A 20,710-nucleotide genomic window follows, 5' to 3' on the forward strand; every position below is an offset into this window, starting at 1 on the left:
ACCATGTCTCTATGAAAATATGAGGTCAACATTCTTGTAAGAAAATTGTATTTCCCTAGAAAGGCTAGGGTCTCAGTGAATAATATCAGATATTGTTTCATGATGAACTATCTGGAACAACTGACTCTAAAATGTCCCATATAAGAATAAAGTAAAATATAATGTAATTTCTGTACTAAACACAGTCCGTTTACAGATATTGTTACTAAACAGGTTAGATTTCACAGGAAGACAGTGAGAGTAGTAGCCTGTTATTTTGCTTCACACAGCTGAATTGAAGGATGCACAGGATCACATTCAGCGAAGTATCAAGTTTCTCTTCTCTTTACAGAATTTTGTGCTAATAAATTCTCAAAATCTCTTCTCACACATTGTGAAAATAATTTCCATTCTGTTTTGGCTTCTACAGATCATATTTCCCTAGAACATGAAAACTATATAATGATGTTCCAGGAGTAATTTTCTCTAGTAAATAAATAAGTTAACAATTAAAATTGTAATTTAGACTGATTTTTGACTTCACAAGAGGTTTTTGACATCATAAGAGGAATGAGATTCTGTCGTTAGACCGTGAGTTTACAAATTAATTCTTCTGGTCCTTGTGTTTGCAACAAAAATCTTAAAAGCACTGAATTACTTTATCTAATCTCCAGTTTCTCAACTGTCTTGTCCATTTGGAATATTTTCACTTAGTTAGAAAAGTTGATATTTAATTTTCAGTAATGCTGATTAACAAACTCCTTAGGCACACAAGAAAAAAAGAAGTGATATGCACTTGACAAAAAGTAGAAGTTCTACTTTAGGCTGTCAAATTTAGGAACAAATTTGAGAAATTACTAATCATGGAGAATCTTTGTTAAACTAATATTTTGTTTTCTCACACCTCGCTTTAAAAAAAAATTAAGAACAGACTATCCAGTGACACCTACGCAAAGATTTAATTTTGGGATAAAAAAAACTAAATTTCAACGTCTAAACTTCTTTATAGTCTGTGGAGTTACCTAAAAATAAAGAACCACCAATAAATTCTGCTCATTTATTGTTGAAGAGACGATATGCATAAAATATATTCTCTCTTTCTCCACTTCTTTCACAGGGACAAGAAAGGATTAAAAATCCCCTATAAAGCAAAACGAACAAACAAATAAAACCCAGGCTTTTTAGCAAAATAAAATCACAATACTGCTTTGGAGACTATAAAACTGTGTAGTGTGTCATAGCAATGTGACCTAGTAACTGGTACAGTCGCAGGGTATAATCTTTGTGCTTCAGCCATACTTCTCGTATTCTGTAGAACAGTTCTGAAAACTTTGGTGTTTTCAACAAAATTTCAGTTTATTGTTTAAACGAATTTTTAATTAATGTTTTCGTAAATATGTTTTTGTAAATGCCCATTATTCTGTGGAATTAATTAAGGCAGAGAATATTAATGAAGACCTGCTTATCTTATTAATGAAGACCTGTCCACTTATCTATGATTTTTCAATCTTTGTCTTTACTTTTTCCAGCTGTAGGCCTTGCTGCCTGTCCAGAACCAGTAATTCCTAGCAATGGGATCAAATCAGGAGATAGATACATGGTGAATGATGTTTTGTCATTCCAGTGTGAGCCAGGATATACATTACAGGTATTTCTTTCTTTCTTTTTTTCTTTGAATAATACACTGTGGAATGATTGCAATAAAATTCCAATGAAGAGTCTGTTGTGTGTACATAGAGATGATTGAGGTAGAGCCTATGTGAGTGCTCCCAAATTATAAAGCTACAAATGTGTGGCATTTCTGGGCCTCAATAAATCTAGGCTGGCAAATCTTGTCTTAGGTCAACATACCATTGAGCAGTAAAGGCCATCAAAATGGAAATTGAAATAACATGGATAAAATGTTTTCTCTAGAAAATTGTTATAGTGCTATACTATATAGAGTACAGCTTTTTTCCTTTTGGGGGATTGATTTATCTAGATGAAATTTTAATGTAGAAATGCATTGTGTGATTTCATATCTTGCTCAGGAATTGTGGAATTAAATTTCTAAAGCAAATTTTATTAATGCTAAGTCTACTCTTAAAAATCTTTCATGGAAAAGTTTTAGAAATTAATTCACTGATTGGGGATGCTCTCTCTTCACACACTGGTTTACTTTCCCATGGTACATATATGATTCAGCTACTCTTTGTAAATATTTCAACACTCTGTAAATCTAAGGCTAAAAGCTTTTTTTATTTCCTCACTAGTTCCTCTAATTTGTTTATATATAATCCACCACTGATAAAATATTTTGAGAACACCTGAGTTCAGAATCTTTTGGTTGGTAATAGGTCCCACCCAAGACAGTGTAAAACCTGTATGAGAGAAAGCAAAGCATCACAACTTCTGCTCCTTACAAGGTTAAAGTTCCCCATCTCAGGACTGCCAATTCAGTGTTCCCACAGCAGATATAGGATATTTCCTTCGTCTCCATATTTCTTACCATTCTCCTAAAATTCTTGCAGGATTCAGAATAAGCATCTTACGTCTAGGCTGGTTGTGGGAACACATGCACGTGAAACATCTCTCTAAGTAACCAGGAATATGCTTGCCTTTTCAGTCATGTATGCAGGTATAGGCCCAGTATTTTACTAATTAATTCTCTTTACTTGTATTACATGACATGAAGCAACCTACATTGGGAGCATTCCATATCCATAGGAAAAAAAAAGATTTTGTTATACTAGTATCCTGCTAATTAGAAAAAAATTGACTTGAGCACAACAAAGCTGATTCTCTATCCACCCTGAGTTTATCCACCTCATTGCTTATTTAACAATAAGTTTGTAGGTTACTTAAAAGCCAGCTGATTGTTCATATATGAACTACATAAATGTTTTTCTTTCAAAATAATTATTATTTTGAAAATATCTAGTGGTATAAATCCATTAACTTTTGGAATTTTTAACTTTATTTTCTCTATTTCATTTTTCCTTTACAGTATCTTTTGTAGTTAGCATGTCAATAAGAAAATGAGATGTTTGATAATATTTTTATGACATGGTCCTTTCAGAAGGATGTGTCATTAAAAGTTGACACCAAAATAGATTCAGACTTTCATTTAAAATTGCTATGGAGCCATTAACAGTTTCTTATTTCAAAGAAGCATGAAACTAAGTAAATGATGAAAGGACATGTTATGTGTCTATACTTATCTTGCTATAGCTGAGCAAAGATATAGGAACTGAAATTTCATCTTCAGCAGTATTTATTTGTTGGAGTGCAGGGGCTGGAATGCTTTTGGCCTAGGTGAAATATAACAGCAGTAATTATCACAAGCCAGAGACTACTTTTCACAATTTGCATTGTGGCACTTTTTTTGAAGATGAATTCAGAAGAAAAAAGTTAAGGAGATAGATATACAAAGCACTGTGAATTTGCACTCAACCCCACACACTTCCACTAGCATAAATGTAGCTTATATGTTCTTTTAGGGCTTTTTTGTATGCATTAAACTAAATTTGGCACTATTCATCTGCAGACTCAGGACAGTCTATTTCAATGCAGAATCTATCTGGAAGTCAGCCTGTAATAAACTTAGTTGCACAACAATAAATATAATTTTAAGAATTGTTGGATTTTTTTTTTAATATTTGCAGAAAAGTTATGTGCAATTCTTTATATATTTTTATTCAGTTACACTTTAAGGTGAAAGGATCAAGGTCTGTGGTAGGGCTATTATATAATTGCTATTCATATAATTGCCAAGAGATGGTTGTTTAGTGCCTCATTGCTGTGATTCAGGTCACTGCTTCTGAGCTGTTATGATTGAAATAAATTTAGGCAAACATCTGATTTATGGCTAAGCTCATAGCAGTGATCTGATAGGAAAAAAGTGTAAAACTAATGGTTCCTCTGGAGATAAAATAGCATATAATACAATTAATTTAATATAAAGAACAGCCATCTAATCTCAATCAGCTGTTTAGACATTCATTGTGACACTAGAGATAAATATCCACACTCCTCCAAGGACTTTTTCGTACCAAGATTTCATGTTAGAACAGGAACTTTACTCTTAAAGAATTGTTCTTTGTCAGTGATATCAAAAGGTTAACACAGGTATCAAATTTTAAACTGCTTAGATTTAGTGGGGTGACCTCTACTTGTATTGCCTATCATATTGCAGACTTTTTTATCCCTAACTCTTTCAACTAGGAAATGTCTAAATCTTGCATATTGAGCAAAGGGCATCACTGTTCTGTTTCTAATTAAATGGATTAGAAATGGATACACCTCAAAATACAGCATCATCAAATATTCTGTATGTACTTAAAATAATACTGGTGAAATATTGACGTGGAGTGATAACAGTAGAATATGAATACTTTAGAAGTGGTTGGAATAAGTACAGGAAACGTTTTGAAGATGCACATTGTTAGGCTTGGCTTGATGTTTTGGATCTACTCTTACAAAACAATCAGAATGTGAGTTCATAAATACAGAAAAAAACAAACCCTCTCATCTGTATTGAAGCTAAATTTCAATACACTGTGTATATCACTGTCACAAAAGCATATAATGTCTTTTGTCTATATGCAGGTCTTATCTGTAGCCCTTTCATACTGCACCTTTTTCTATATACTTACAGGGATTCTATTATTAAATGCTTTCTTAAAATTTCATAGTGTATTGCTCCTTAACTATATATGTTAAAACTGTAAACCTCTTTTTCAATACATCTAAAAATTTAATACTAGCTGTGGAAGCTGACATATATAAAAACTAGTTTAATGAGCTTGTTCAAAGTGTAAAACGAAGACCCTCGATATCCAAACTCAATAGAAAAGTTTGAATATTTTCAAAATATTGATGAGAATTGCTGTGCTGTATGGACTCTGATGTAAGAAAGTGCATACATATCTGTATATATAGCATGTTACACAGACAGGACAAGCAAAAATGTGTTGAAATTAAAAAGAATAATAATGAAAATTATGTTCTATGAGGCACAGTATGTTTGCTATTCAACAAATATAGACCAGCATAACTTTTCAGAATCTTTTTCTTTTTTTTCACTCTAGCTGTGAATTTATCCTCAATCTTTAGAGAACACATTCACAGCTAGCAATAACAATCAGCTGTGGATTAGTTTATAATTGAGACTTACCAGAAAAGTCATAGAGCTCAAACTACTACCTGGAGATGCATAAGAAAGGTAATTGCTAGCTGTAGGATTAAGTGTCTCCCCACAGGAAGGAACTTTAAAAGACTGAAATCAGAGTGTGCTCTTGTTGGAAAGAGGCTGGAAGCTAGAGGAATCATTTAATTTTATTTTTCAAAAGATCTTTTATAGGCTACTTTACGTTTTTCCTGGCTGTGGTAGTTAAATTACAGCTTCCCCCTTGAATCAAGATGTGCAATCACAGAAAATAGAAAAAGAGAATAAAATGAAACAATGCAATCAGGATGACTAGAAAGAGGAGGTAAAACAGGGAATGTTGCATTAATTAAATTATTCAAAACCTCATCCATTTTACAAGTAACTAAGATGATACAGTAAGTGCACGCACATTTTTTCCTTTAAAAAGGTTACTTTTAAGAAACATATTTTTATTGAATTATCTATTTGGAGTGTTTTTAGAAGAAAAATACTAATTTATTTTTCATTATTTCAGTGAAAACTGATCTTTTTTTTTCCCCTTCCAAGTAATTTTCTGGATGTATTTCAGTTTGGCTTTCAGAACACGATTGCCTAAATATACTTAACTAAATGTTTAATTAAAGGAGTTTTATTCCATACAATTCTATATGAACTTTATTTAAGGTAGTGTGTAAACATTCCAAATGATGGGGAAGAAATGTTATCAAATGGAGTTTCTTTTTCTGCAGTTTACCTATTCATTCTTTTCTTATTTTTATGAGATTATGATTGCTATGTACAAGTAATATTTAAATAAATCTTTATACTATTTTGATAAGATGTACTGCCTTACTAAATTTTAGACTCATAGTACACTTGATAAAAATAAGCTAAGGATGTTAAGTGATCTGCGTGAGTTTGTATATCCAAATGATTAAAACAGAAACTAAACCTTATTCTCAGTCCCATATCTCAGTCTTTATAACAGTTGTTCTCACTCCTGCCAGTTTATTCAGCTTTTGCATTTGAGCAGCAGAATGCATAACCTGAGTATCTCAAAGGACAGAATTGACAAAAAAACCCCAACTTTTTGTGCTACTGTTAAGTTTCCAGTTTGAACTGTTCCTAGGGAAAACAAAGATGGGAGCATTTTGGTCCAAGGCAGTCACCTTGAGGTATGTGGGATTAGACCGTGCAAGTTACAGCCATGTCTTGATTTACTTCCTGCCACCACATTAGTCTGCCTGGTTCTTATGATTTCTGTCAAAAATAGACAGAGTAAATTAAACACAACAGCTAAATAAAGAGGTACTTGTATTTCCACAGCTGTCTGCCAAGACGTGGGTCATGTTGTGAGCCCATGTGAGAGGTCAAGGCCTGCTGCTGTCTGCTGTTTGTTGATGACAGTCTTGGCATGGTCCACATTGAATATCTGTAACAAGTAGATGTGGAACAAATTCCTCTCTGTGTCTGTACTACTCACACAGAGCAACAGCTCATTCACTCCGGATTGCAGTGTAAAAATCAACCACTATGCTTGCACTGTAGGTAGAATATACAGGAATTCAACTAATCAGACCATATGACTGCATATAGCTGTTTCTTTATTTTAGGAAATTTTCAAGTTACCAGAGGAAAGCCGTTTTAGAACATTTATCCAATAGAAAAATAAGAAAATAAAACCTGAACTATTTGAAAATAGTTTAATTCATGTAATTATTATGTAGTTGGCTAATATAAGAATGTGCACTGATTAGATTTTCCAGGAAGTCCTCTGTAGCTCTGTCTTTCAGGAAAGTCCCATAAATGAGTATGTGTCATCTGATGTTTTTCCCTTTTCAAACAGGGCCGTTCTCATATTTCTTGTATGCCAGGAACAGTTCGACGCTGGAACTATCCGTCTCCTCTCTGCATTGGTATGGAAACTTGTTTTCAGTTTTCTGGCCATCAGTCACAAAAAAACTCCTGACCTTGTTATGCCCATTGTTCTTCAACTTAATTCTGCTTCATTCAAACCTTTTTTTGAGTTTCCATTTGTATCTGTGAAATATGGGGAAAAAATAGTCTATATATGGTTAAATGCTATTTTAAAAAATATTTTGAGAGTGGGCAAAGGAGGAAACCTATATGTTAACCATTGTTTAGTTTCTCCTGAATACTCTGCTTTAAATCAGGCTGAATCTTCTTCATAAACGAGAGGAAGTTAACAGATTCCTTTTGCAGTGTGCTCAGTTTGAAAACTTAGGAGCCAGGCGGGTTATGCAGGGCACCTAGGCAATTTCCTAAAGAAGGAGGCAGTGGAGAGCAGCTCTGAAGCCAAGCCTTCAGGGGTGATGGAATGAAAAGGAGTTTTAGGGATCCAGAAAAGGCTGGCACTTTTCATCTGAGAAAGCTGTTAAATGATGCTGAGTTGAAAAGTAAAGCTAAAAAAGCATTTTTCTTTTAAGTATATTTAGATCTTAACAAACAGATCTAAGTTTTCTGTGTGTAGAAAATAATCTTCTGCAGTATTTTTTATTGATTAGACAAAATTTAGGAGACTCAAGATTCTGATGTATTTTGGAATGTTTATTTCAAGAAAAAAAGAGGGAATGAGGGGTGAGAAGCATAGGTCCATCATAATGTACTGTCACTTTAGCTTTGAAATATATTCTTCAGTGAATGCTTTTAATTTTAATATTCAATCAGCAAAAGTTGTTCCTATTAGTTTCACATCTAAGAGGAATTCAAATATTGGGATGATATTAAACAACACTAATGTGAAATAGTTTTAAAGATTCATTGTCAATTTGAGCCCATACATTATTTTGTATTATCAACTTCAACAGAAGCAGTCACTTTTGACTGGTATGAAAGCAGTGCATTTCCTTCCAATCAGTTTTAGAAATGGAAAATGTATTCAAGGAGGGGTGTTTTGGGCTTTGAGCACTGTTGTTGTTTCTTTTCTTTTTATGGTAATCTTATATTTCACCTTTTTGCAAGTTCCTTGTTGCAAACATTGAGCTCCTTGAATTATGAAATTGTACTATCCTGGGAGCTAAAATACCCCTAAGAAAACAAACCAAACCCTTAAAACATAACTCTCCCTCTTCTCTCACCTCTAACACTTAAAACGTTGATTTTTTTTATAGAATGCAAGCCAAAATCAGTACCATTATTACAACAGTATCACAGTATCACAATTGTGTTATCAGATCATGTATCAATGTAATATCTGGCATAAAGACTCACAGGCCTTAAAGTAATGATTCCTCAAATAATAAATATAAATTACAATATTCTAATTTGATTTCTTGAAGTTATTCTTACTTCATATTACTGTCCTAGCATATGTGTAAACTCAGTCACTTTTTTGCAGGTTACTTCTCATTTTTATAGCTTAGCTTTATGTCATCCTAAATGATACAAATGGGTCTTCCATATCCAAACATATGAATTTGCTGAGTAGAACCATACCAATAGAAAGCAAAGAATTATTCTGTCATTCAGCAAGTTTATCCTCTGTCTGAATTAGAGTAAAAACTGTGGTGGGGGGTTTTGTTTGTTGCATGTTTTTAAATTCAAGTGTATTTTTGGTTATATTGAGTAATAGATTTGTTGCTGCATCATGATTTGGGAACACAATTCAGTTTAATTCCAGATTTCTTCCTCTGATTGTGAAATATATCTCAACATAGCATCAGACATTTTTAACAGCAATTGCCAAGCTTAGGCAATGTGTTGTCTGGTATATGTGTGCAACTACACATTTGTAGTTATGTTACAATGAACATATCACCTTAAGTAAAGATTTTGCTCTAGATTGAGTCCTTTTTTTTCCTCCTTCATGAAGAGTGTTTTGATTATGATAAATTTCACTGCTTTTGGTCATGTGAACAAAATGAAGAATCCATTTTGAATTAAACATATGTCAAATACTGAGAAATAAAGTTAATAAAAGATACAGTGATTGTCTTTATTTTTTTATAGCTAAATGTGGTGGAACACTGACAAATATGGCTGGTGTGATCCTGAGCCCAGGTTTTCCTGGAAATTATCCTAGTAATTTAGATTGTACCTGGAAAATTTTATTGCCTATTGGATATGGTAAGTAAATTTATATTGGTAGAGCAATTATTTGTAATAATTTAAATATGTTTTAATAGATATATATTTTACATATTTATATAAACTAAAATTATACTATTATAAATATTTTACTTCCAATATGAAGTAGATTTTATCCAGTGAACCCTTATTGTCAACCCTTACATATTTATTTGCTATATTTGAAATGAAAATGGTAGGCAATTTTAAGATGTGTCTTTGCCAGAGCAATTTATTATTAACTCAGCCTGTCTCAGAAACTGTGGCATAAAGATATATCAGATTAAGTTAATAATTTGACTTCTAAATTAAATAATAGTCTTTTGTTCTCTGAGTGACTTTTTAAACAGTGTTTTATGTTATATAAAAATAGAAAAAAAACTCACTTCTAGAAATTTGGTTAAAAGTGTTCTCAAACTGTATTCCAAATCCTAGATTACAGTTGCCAACTTAGAATCTTTCTAGGTTTACATTAAAACTATTGTCATACAAAAAATTTCTTCACAAATAATTAATAACTGTGTTGAAATGGTAGCCACAGATAACAGGGAATCTGTAAGTTCATGTACAAAGCATAGTCTTTTATCATTATCAGAACTGAAAGAGGAATAAGTTTTCTTGCTGTGAAACTTCATGTCCCATACTGTAAATTCAGTGCCAATGCTCAATAAGAAAATTAATTTTAAAAAATCGTTGCTAAATTTACTATTCTTATCTGAGGAAGTTAGTTTATTTTCCATGTTCTCCATTTGCATTCAGAAGGGGATTTTTGTAGTGAGATTTACTACTTTCACAGTATTTTACTAAATTAATCTGTAGAAATACTTTGTTGCTGTTTAGAATAGCGCCCTTTATCAGTGAACACCTGGTAAAACTGATCCATCATAATTATAGATAGCTTTCGTGGCCTTAGATATCCTTACAGATGTAGGAGAACTACAGAAAGAGCATCCTTTGCTAGTTTGGACATTCTCTAGCTACGTTTTTCAGGAAATATAAATGATAAGCCATGTCATCTTAATTAGGTTCTTACAATACTGCCTTTGAAAAACAGTCCTTCATATGTCTTGGAGTTACTCTTTTTCTTTAAGCTTTTCCATGTAGAAAATGTTTCATTAATTAATTGCACAAGAGCATCTTGTATCCTGTTATTATTTCTCACTTCTCTGAAAGTCTCTGGTGGTGGTAATTCTATAAATAGAAACGATAATAGTTTAGTTTAGTAAGGGTTTTAACAAGTACAAGGTGTTCATACCACTGATCTATCATTGCCCTCAAAAATAATACAAGGGATGTTTTTATCACCAACTTCCTACAGTAATATTTTCCCCTAAGTATTTGTTAATTAATCCACATATAATATCTTCATATTAGGTTTAAAAATTCTAATTGATGTGATCTTTCACAAAGTACTTCTACTTGCATATTATCTTAATTAGAAGTATAAGCTTGTGTACTAAAAGCTTTTTGTTTACATACATTCTATTGTATCAAAACAACTGTGTGCTTAAACAAAGTTGAGCAATAAAAGTGTGGGAGCTAAATGTGTACCAAAATAGGGTGCTCTCTTCAGTACATGAAAATATATCAGTCATGTAAAAGAAGATGCTACTAAAATCTAAATATATTAAAATAGAAAATATATATTTTCAAGTGAGTTTTTGTGATTTTAAAATTATCTCAGGTAGCTGTTAATTAATTAACATTTATAAAAAAACATTACCTCAGCTTGGAATTTTCATTATTCAGAGTACATTCAAGGGAGAGAGGAAGTGCTCTTGAGATTCAAGCAGGAAATAATATAACTATAGTTTGACCAGATAATAATTTATTTTCTGTAGTTATCCGTTTTATCCCATGTAATTTTATGTAAGAAATTGTATGGTGTAGAAAAATTATTCTTTGACATATCAAATTGACATTAGAAAATTGTATAAACTTGGACTTAAGGCTTGAGGGGACACATACAGTGTGTTCTCTAATTGAAATTAGCATGTTTGCAACTATGTTCAGTAGTTGTTTTTTGGGTTTTTTTTAATTACCTTTAAACCTACTTTTATACTTTTAAAACACACAGCCTTTCTATACTGAATATATACAACTAGACACAGAAATTCCTTCTCAGAAATTAAATTAGAATGATTCTGTTTTAAAGGTACTCCATGGCTCATCAGAGAATGTTTCATAACAGAAGATTACTTTTATTCAAATACCTAAACAATGTTTGGGATCTCTATAAATATGCCATATTTGATTATCTGCTTGTCACTTTCATGATTTAGGTATAACATGAAGTGGCTTCTCAATTCTTTATCGTTTCTATGGTGCTAACATCCAGTCTCTGTTGGGAATCACTATCTACTGATAATGAAGTCAAGATGTTTTCAGGCTGCTTGGTGTCCTACATCATCTCAAACCCTGAGGGCACTGTAAAATTAGTGACTTCATTCAAGCCAGACTAGCCATATCAAACATCATACAGAGATGGCTGATATAATTATGACTCCAATATGTTCAGTCTGCACCTCTTTACTGATAGCACTGTATTAAGTGTTCTTATTAAGCAGCTGAAATACTTGTTTTAATACCTCCCACTTTGCACAGGTCAGAGAAGATACTGGAACTGAAAATCCCATATTTTTGCAAATAAACTATTTGTAAAAAAACTATTCTATAAATAAACTGGGTTCTATAAAACCTAATTTATTTGGTAGCTTATTTCATTTCTCTTGCAGAAAAAAATATTTTTATACCATTGATTCAATCTTAAACCACAGAGGTGAAGAAATCAGCTTTAAAAAAGACTGAGTGAATTACCCTGGTAATCTATTACCCTGATAATTAATCTATAATGTTCCCTCCTGGAATGAAGAATATGTCTCTACTGCTAAGTAAGAATGTCAAGCAGAGTTAGGTATTGACTATTTCACACTGCTTTATTGGCTCATTCAATAATTCTGTTTTATTCTATTACAGCTGGTTCATTGTCTGCCAGAGGAAAGTTAGGCCCAAAAAGTGCAGTTGCAAGTTACTTGGTACTAGGCTTCCAAACCAGGGATTCATCCCTCATTTCTGTTTTGATATAATACATACACTTAGCTTAAGACTGGATTTCAGGTCCTTAGTCCACAGGAAGTAGTGCCAGAACTTCAAAACAGCACTTCCCATGAGATTATGCTATACTTCCAACTGTTCAGTATGTTTTGAATGCTGAAAAGCCTTGTTCAGGCACCTGATTCCTAGAGAGGGTCTGTGGTAAATTCTCTGAAGTCCCTATCACCAATCTGGAGTTCAGTGCATCTTATAGGGCTGCATACAGGGTAAAATGGCTCTAGACATACAATGGACCAATCTAGAAGGAAAAGGAGACAAATATAGGTGACTTGGGCAGAAAAACGAGGTAGAGTAGATAGCTGGAACTAGGTAAACTTCTGCCTCAGAAAGGTCACTGTGTTAGTAATGTTCATGGGTGCCCAGCTGATCCTGAGCCTCTATGAGAGGCCTTGGCCCAGCTACAGGGATGCACTTGGGATGGCAGAGCCCCAGCCATGCCATGGCACAGCAGAATTTGTGACCTGCCCCTCCCTTGAGTCTTTCTGTTGATTGGTTTAGGAATATGGAAAATCTCTGATGTTGACTTTGTGACCTTATGGCTTACTGTCATTTGTCTTTTCATGTGTTGTTATGATATTTATTGGTGACCAAAAAAAATAGAAACTCCAACTCTTGTAATACTTAGCTGCTATTTCTTTAACTTAATCATCCCACTTTGAATAGTGACTAAAATATAAACATAGTGCCTGTAACAACTACTATAATTTTATTTTTATTTTCATGCTGTACTATTAAGCAACAGGAGTTATAAAATTTTTCTACCTTTCTCAATGCTACAGGTGCACACATTCAATTTCTGAATTTCTCCACTGAAGCAAATCATGATTTCCTTGAAATTCAGAATGGGCCACACCACACCAGTTCTATGATTGGTCAGTTTAGTGGAATGGAACTCCCATCACCCTTGCTAAGTACAACTCATGAAACACTTGTCCATTTTTATAGTGATCACTCAGAAAACAGGCAAGGATTTAAGTTGACATACCAAGGTAAGTACGAACTAGCACAATGATCTTTATGGTTAGAGAGGAAAAATAAATTTTAATTGTTTTTTATTATTATTTTAGAATATATGTTTGGTATATATTATATAGTATTTTAAAATCTGTAGGTTGTTTAATAAATAGGTTGTAATTTTTAAAATTGAAATTGTGTTGAGTTGGAATCTTTGTTCTATTGATGTAAAAGCCTGAGAAGAAGTTGATGTTATTTGCCAAAGGTCACATAACTGATAACCCTTTCCATTCCATTCAATTGTACTGTTACCAATTCATACTACTAATATTCACTGTCTTGTTTTCCCATTTATATAATTGTTTTATAATTAATGCAATGGTAAAAGTAATTTTAAATATTCCAGTGAAAAGTTTTATAATTTCTTATGTTATGTATCTGCAGTCTAGACTCCTGTGAAAATTACCAGGAAAAAAACCAAAAACAGTTAATACATTCTATATCCATTTTCAAACACATAATCTTTTTAAATTTTGGTCGTCCTTTACTGTTGGCTTTTTTCTTCATCTTCATTGTTTGCTTGTTTTCCCATTAGTGACAACAAAACATCATTAGTTTGTGCATACTTCTGAACTGTTGAAATAATCTTAATCTCAAGAGTTGAGCACCATTACAGGATCTGAACAGTTTAGCAAAATCGAATATCCAGTTTAATTTTCAGATATATGTGAGGGAATTCATGCCACCTTATTCTAGGATCTTAATTTGGGTAACCTAATTTTGTGTTGGGGGTTAAAACCTGTGGGCATTTAAACACCACACTTACTTACTCACCTCCTACTGACCCCAGTGGGATGGAAGAAGAGGAAAGGAATATTAAAGCAAGAAAATTTGGGGGCAAAGATAAAAAACATTGCTTAACAGGTGAAGGATAAGGTGAAGAAGAGAGAAAGAAAACAAAAGTGATGCAAAGGCAACCACTTACCACCTCCCACAGGCAGACTGATGCCCAGCTAAAGATGCCTAATGTATCTTGTCCTCCTCTTTTCCCTTTTGTTGCTGAACGTGATTTTATGGTGTTTTTATGTGGTGTGGATGATCTCTTGTTACTTCAGGTCATCCGCCTGGTCATGTCCTCACCCATCCTATTGCACATTCCCAATTTATTTACTGGCAGAGCATAATGAGAAGCAGAGATGGCCTTGATGTTGTTCAGCAAAAGCCAGAACATTACTGTGTTATCAATATTCTTTTGGCCACAAACCAAAGACACAGCACCATATGAGCTTCTATGAAGACAGCAAACTCTGTAATTTCCAGACCCAGTATAGCATTTTTTTTGCATACACACACACACACACATATATACATTTACATTTACATCATATCTAAGGGGTCAATGGACAGCGAGGAAGATTCTGAACACCTGAATTAGGCTGATGCTCATAAAGCATGTCCACAAGGAAATCATGACTCTCTGTCATCTGTAGAATTTTAATCTGTCCTATAGTCTTACAAGTATGGAATATTCTCACATCACAGCTACCTAGGGTTTCTTTCTGAGCAGTCAAAGATAATAATGATTATCATGTTACAGAAATGACAAATAAGTGAAATACAAAGCCACGTAATACATTTTCTATATATTGTCCAGTACTCTCTGTTCTGGTTCTATTTAGTGTATTTTTCCTTGCCATAACAAGCTCTTCCTGGCTAACAACATTTTCTGCCCTGAAACTAGTAGTTAAACATTATGTTGTTTATAGACTGTAAAACATGTTCTTCTAGAGGCAGTGTTGTAGCTTACTCAACAAGTGCATGGTTTTATTACTCTTTTCTTCTACTCTTCCTTTTCTTACTTAGCCAAGTAGGACTGTTTGGTCTACTCTGGAATAAATGGGAATGTGATGAAGAGAACATGATACAATAGGAGCTGCTATTTATTGGTCCATTCTAACCATCTCTTGTTAAAATCAGTTCATTTTTAGATAAGTTGTATGCTTTCTACTTCTCCCACTTGCAACTTGTTAGCTGTTAACAAATGTATGATCACAACTGCCTCAATGACAGTGTAAAATTTTATCCTATTATGTAAACATAGGAAAAGCAATTCACTTAAAACCAGAGCAAGGTATTATGAAATATTACATTTTTGAATTACATTATATGTGCTATATAATAAAATATTTTTAAGTGATGAAGATTGTGTCAGTAGAATTCTCAAAATAAAAGAAAAAAGTATTATTCATTGAAATTCAGAAACTTGTATTTTCCAAGTACTTATAGAAAAAAAAATATAATTATCAACAATAGTAATAATTTGATGACTTTTCATAGCTAAGTTATTAGTTTAATAGTTATAATAGTAGAGCAAAAAATCAGAACCAAGAAAAGATATAGTTAAATTAACTGATATTTGTGTAATTCTAATTTCAAATAAAAAATATAACTAGTATTTATCTCATTTCACAAAAAGTGTAGTTATGGGTATATTTGCACTACCAAATGCATATACATTCACCCGGTTTTATGCTTCCCATAAGTAAGAAGAAAAGCAATTTCTCTTGTAAAGACAACCCATGCAGTTAATTTTTATGTATTACTCCTTACCTATAGACACAGTGTATATATGCGTGTGTGTGCATATGCATATATGGGTCTCTGTTAAAAAAATTATGGGTTTGAAACATTTAAAATAACATGGAAATATAATCAATTTCATTTAAAAATCAAATTCTGGAAAAAATTAATTATTCTAAAAAGTATTTATGATTTATTGTTTTTTTTTTTTTTCCCTAATATGGAAAGTTGCTAACACGGTTGTGATTTTTAAGTAATTAGGATCCAGCAGCTAAGCTCACTCTATTGAATTTATAATTGACTTATGTTCTGTTTTCTATCTACTTTGTTTTCTTAATTGTACAAAAAAAATGGGACTTTTCTTCTTTAAAAATGAATTGTCTTGCATGTGTTTATTGTTCTTCACAAAGCAGAAACTCTCTCTGTTGCCTCTGAGATCACAGATTGCACTAGCCATTTCAACTGAGAAGATCTAGCAATTCTATGATCATCATATATTATAACTTCATGTTATTGAGCCAAAATAACTTGATCAGGATAATTTAGAACATATAGGAAATTATACACTCAATTAAATATCCATAATCTATGAACTTCGAAAAGTACTGTTTCAGTGTATTTCCTGTTCTTCTCTTGCCCTCTGAAAGAAAATGCCAGTAGTTGGCAATTAAGCAATTTTATTGTGTGCTTTATTTTTTATCATACAAAGTTGGTTTGACTTTTATTTTCCTGTTCCACATCTGTTGCCCTTGATACTTATTTATCTTTTCTGATGGATTATCTCTGGATTTTCCTACTCTTTTTAATATTATATTTCTCAATTGCTCTCTCTTCCTCCTACACTATCTGCAGTTAGTGAAACTCGACTTAAAAAATAATTCTTCATTACTCCAATGTTACTCTTCTTCTTTCTTCCCTATTAGAAGTGTTGTTTTCCTTTCGGTAAATCAAATGCCATACAAGTCTTAGCCTGATTTGTTTGGATGATGGAATTTAGCATTGTTTTGTTGTCTGGCTGTCACCCGTCTGAATATGCCTTTGTTATGCAATTTTGAAACCATTGGCCAATTTTAGTCAAATTTCACCATTCTGAAATAAAGCCTTTGTTGAGAAGAAAGATGCAGCATTACTCTATAGATACCAATTCAGCCTAGCTTGGTGGCTACCCAGTCAGAATACTCTTTGCCACAACTGAGTTTAATATGCAATGTCTTACCTAACTGCTGTTCATGGGATATAAATGTGGGAGAGAAATAAAATATGAGAGCTTGGTATTGGTGTCACATTCAAAATCTTCTTGTGGGCAAAAATACCCTTGTTATATATGGAAAGCTAAGAATTTCTTTTTAGTTTGGATGCTTACACAGTTAAGTTGTCCACTTTTGTAATTTCTAGAAATGAATTTGCAAAGCAAAGCAAGTAGGGCTGATCTCCTGACATCTTTGCACATTTAACCGGATTTTTTTTTTCAGACTTCTTCTAGTTGTTCTCATTTTCAGATGTTCTAATATACTATAATTGGGGAAAGAAAATATAAATAAAAAAAGCATTACTTTTCTAATAGTGAAATTAATTTAATTTACCCTTTTAAAAAAAGAAGAGTAGGCAAAAAGAATCCATAATTACAGTCACATTTGCCAAATCTTTTCTAGTTGTATTAGTGAATGTGTTGCATATTAGGAGTGCCCCCAAACTTGCATAGCTTAGTTCTAATCGGATCTGTTGTATTTAAATTACATTAAAAGGGATTTAGGATTAAATTCAGGGGTTTTGGTATGTGATACTAAACTCAATTCAATTCAAGGACTGGTTTTTTTAAAGTTAAAATAATTTCCTTTTCTGCTAACCGGGATACTAAGGTAGCAGACTTTTCTTTTGCCCAGTAAATACCTTTTTTGTAGATACCAATCCAAAAATAAAGGGAGATGGGTGATGGCCATGCTTATTCAATCAAGTTTGCATGCTATAAAAAGCCCTGAATTTTCTAGAGATCTTAGCATTTTATGAAGGATAAGGTTTCAAGGGAAAGTAAAGAATAGGAACTTTGTCAAGTGAATTATGAAACTAACACTTTTTCTCATTTTTTCTACTGATTTTCTGAAGGCAGAAAAATAGTTATGAGAATGAATCTTAGTATAGCTTGGGATTGTACTCTGAACACATTCTTTTTGGGAAGAAGAAAAGTGAATACACACTGAGAACTGTAAAATATTTTCTACCCGTACTTGTAGGGATCTAGTGCTGGTCCTTAAGCCTGTGAATTCTCACAGCACAGGATTTAAAAATATAACCTAAATCACTTGTGTATTTCTCAATGCATTAAAAAGCTTTGCCTCCTTAGCAGAACCCTGGGGAAATTACAACTCTCAGTACCACTGCTGATCAGATCCTTATTGTTTTATGCTCTGATATTTTCACGTTCTCTCTTCCCTTCAGCTTTGCAATTGCAATGCATAGGGAATGCATGGGTATTCCATTACGTTAAAGATGAATTGCTGAATTTCTGTGTGTTGTGGAACGTTTTGTTTCACTTGTAAGCAGGAAGGAAGTTTGTAGTGATTGCCTGTTGAAGCTGGAAGAAGTTAGAATAAATTTTTTTTCAAGATAATGAAAGGACTTTAAAAGATCAACATTTAAGTTTAATTACATTTTTTCAACTGTTGAAATAAATGTTGTATTGTTTAGTTAAAAAGAAGAAGCATTGAGAAAGACAGTCTCTTGTTATGAGTGTTGCTGTTTTGTCACCTATGTAAAATAACAAAGAGACCAAAGAGACGAAACAACCACAAATACTTAGAAGAGCATTTCTACATCTCATTTGACTGGTGATCTTGAGGTTCTGAGACCCCCATATATATCAAATCTCAATATGTGAGATATAAACAGTCTCTGTACACTAGGTCTGAGAAGAATAGCCACCGAAGTTTGATTGGGAAGCCAAGGTATGCCAGGTCAGAAAAAATAAATAGTTTTTATGGCCTTTGAGACATTCATAACAGAACTTAGTGCACAGAAGAACACATTTATTCTAATAAGATCTATTATATATACATAATAAGATCTATTATATATATGATATATATCAATTATATCTATTTATATATATTATATATAAGATATATAATATAAGATCTATTTTGTATATATATATATGATCTATTCTAATATTCTAATGAGATATATTAGTGGGCTTTAATTCTTGTCCATATATAATTATTACCTCAGCTTTTAATAATTCTTGAACATCTTTTTTTTTTTTTTTTTTTTTCCCCACGTATCTTTCTCTTTAGGACTGGAGCTTCTTTAATGGAAGCAGAATAAATTTTTGATTTGTATTATTTTTACTGTGGAAGTCCTAGTTCCTATTATTGGAAATATAAGACTATTTTCAGTCTGCTCTGAATTTCAATGTAAGATAAAGCTGAATGTGAAGCAAGAATCTCACTCTCGTATATTTGAGAGTTTGAGCAATATGGTCTAGAAAATACAAAGAAAAACGTTTTAATTGCCCACTCTTTCTTCCACAAACTCCACTCATGCACAAACAAAACATGATTTAAACATGTTAAATCAGATGACCTTTATCTGGAAAAAAAGATGATTATGATGGAGCTTCTGAGTCATAGGAATCATGTAATGAAAAGGGGATTGTTGAAAAGTTACTGTATTTCTAAAAGGGTTTCTAATTATGTCCTAAGGCAGGAATGCTAAAGGAAATAAAATACAATCTTTTGAGGGCCTTGTAGCACATTGTTTTCTAAATCATTAGGTGATGTTTCCTGGTTCTAGTCCTGAGTCATGGCGCTTGTAAAGATTATGTTCTTTGGTGATTACAGCAATAAAGGAGGTTCCAGATTGCCAGTCCTATCCTGGGCTGCAGCAATCTGCATCCTGGGCTCCCATGGAAAGAGGCATGGCAGCAGATTAAAGGGGATGATTCTCTCCCTCTGCTTCGCTCTCTTGAGACCCCACCTGGAGTGCTGCATTCAGCTCGGGGGCTTCAAGCACCAGAGAGGCATGGCCCTGTTAAAGTGGCTCCAGAGGAAGACCACAAAGTAAACAGCAGGCTGGAGCACCTCTTCTGTGAAGAAAGGCTGTGAGAGTTCGGATTCAGCCTAAATGAGAAGGTTTCAGGAAGTCGTTATTGTGGCCTTTCAGTATTTAAGAGGGTCTTTAAAAAGAAGAGACTTTTTACCAAGGCTTTAGTGAGAAAAGTCAGCAGTTTTAAAACAAAAGATGGTAGATTTAGATTGGACATGAGGAATATAAGATGAGGATGGTGAGACACTGAAACAAGAAAAGCTGTGAATGCCTAATCCCTGAAGGTCTTCAAAGTCAAATTAGATGGCACTTTTAACAATCTGATCTACTGAAATGTGTCCATGCCCATGACAGGGAAGTTGGAACTAGATCAACTTTAAAGGACCTTTCCAACTAAACTCATGGTAGGCTAGTCTAGTCTAAGAAGTGGATTTTTTTATTGAGTCAGTAGTTATACACATCTTGAGACTGGAGGAATGACAATAAGCCTAAAAGAAAGTTTAAAATTAGCTAATTGTGAGCTCTCCTAGCATTTGAGTGATTGCATGCTCAATTCTCTGCTAATACCATTTTTCTGTGAAGCAATTATTTCTATGTTTAAGTGTTACAGAAGTATGTGGCACTTGAAAAGCCCATAAATCACCCTAGTGTTTATGGAAAATGGAAAATATATTTGAACCATAACAACAAGGTAGCAGAGGATTAATTACATTGCTTTTGCGATTTACAATCTTTTCTTATCAGCAGAAAATATACTGCACAAATAAATGCCAAATGGCGATATGAGATAATTTTAAAATTCAAGTTTTTGACTGCTGCCAGTATTGG

The 20,710-nt window shown here is 33.1% G+C and overlaps 1 protein-coding gene across 2 annotated transcripts in view; it reads left to right on the forward strand.

Annotated features, from left to right (window-relative positions):
- Positions 1–20,710, forward strand: part of CSMD1 (CUB and Sushi multiple domains 1) — a 1,072,714-nt gene that overhangs the window by 932,592 nt on the left and 119,412 nt on the right. For both annotated transcript variants that reach the window (XM_014869526.2, XM_088162298.1), the window contains exons 38-41: positions 1,509–1,627; positions 6,954–7,023; positions 9,077–9,193; positions 13,087–13,296. In XM_014869526.2, the coding sequence (XP_014725012.1) occupies positions 1,509–1,627; positions 6,954–7,023; positions 9,077–9,193; positions 13,087–13,296 (516 nt within the window). The remainder of the gene's footprint in view (positions 1–1,508; positions 1,628–6,953; positions 7,024–9,076; positions 9,194–13,086; positions 13,297–20,710) is intronic.

The sequence above is a fragment of the Sturnus vulgaris genome, chromosome 3 (genome assembly GCF_052056855.1).
Source record: "Sturnus vulgaris isolate bStuVul1 chromosome 3, bStuVul1.hap1, whole genome shotgun sequence".
Classification (NCBI taxonomy): domain Eukaryota; kingdom Metazoa; phylum Chordata; class Aves; order Passeriformes; family Sturnidae; genus Sturnus; species Sturnus vulgaris.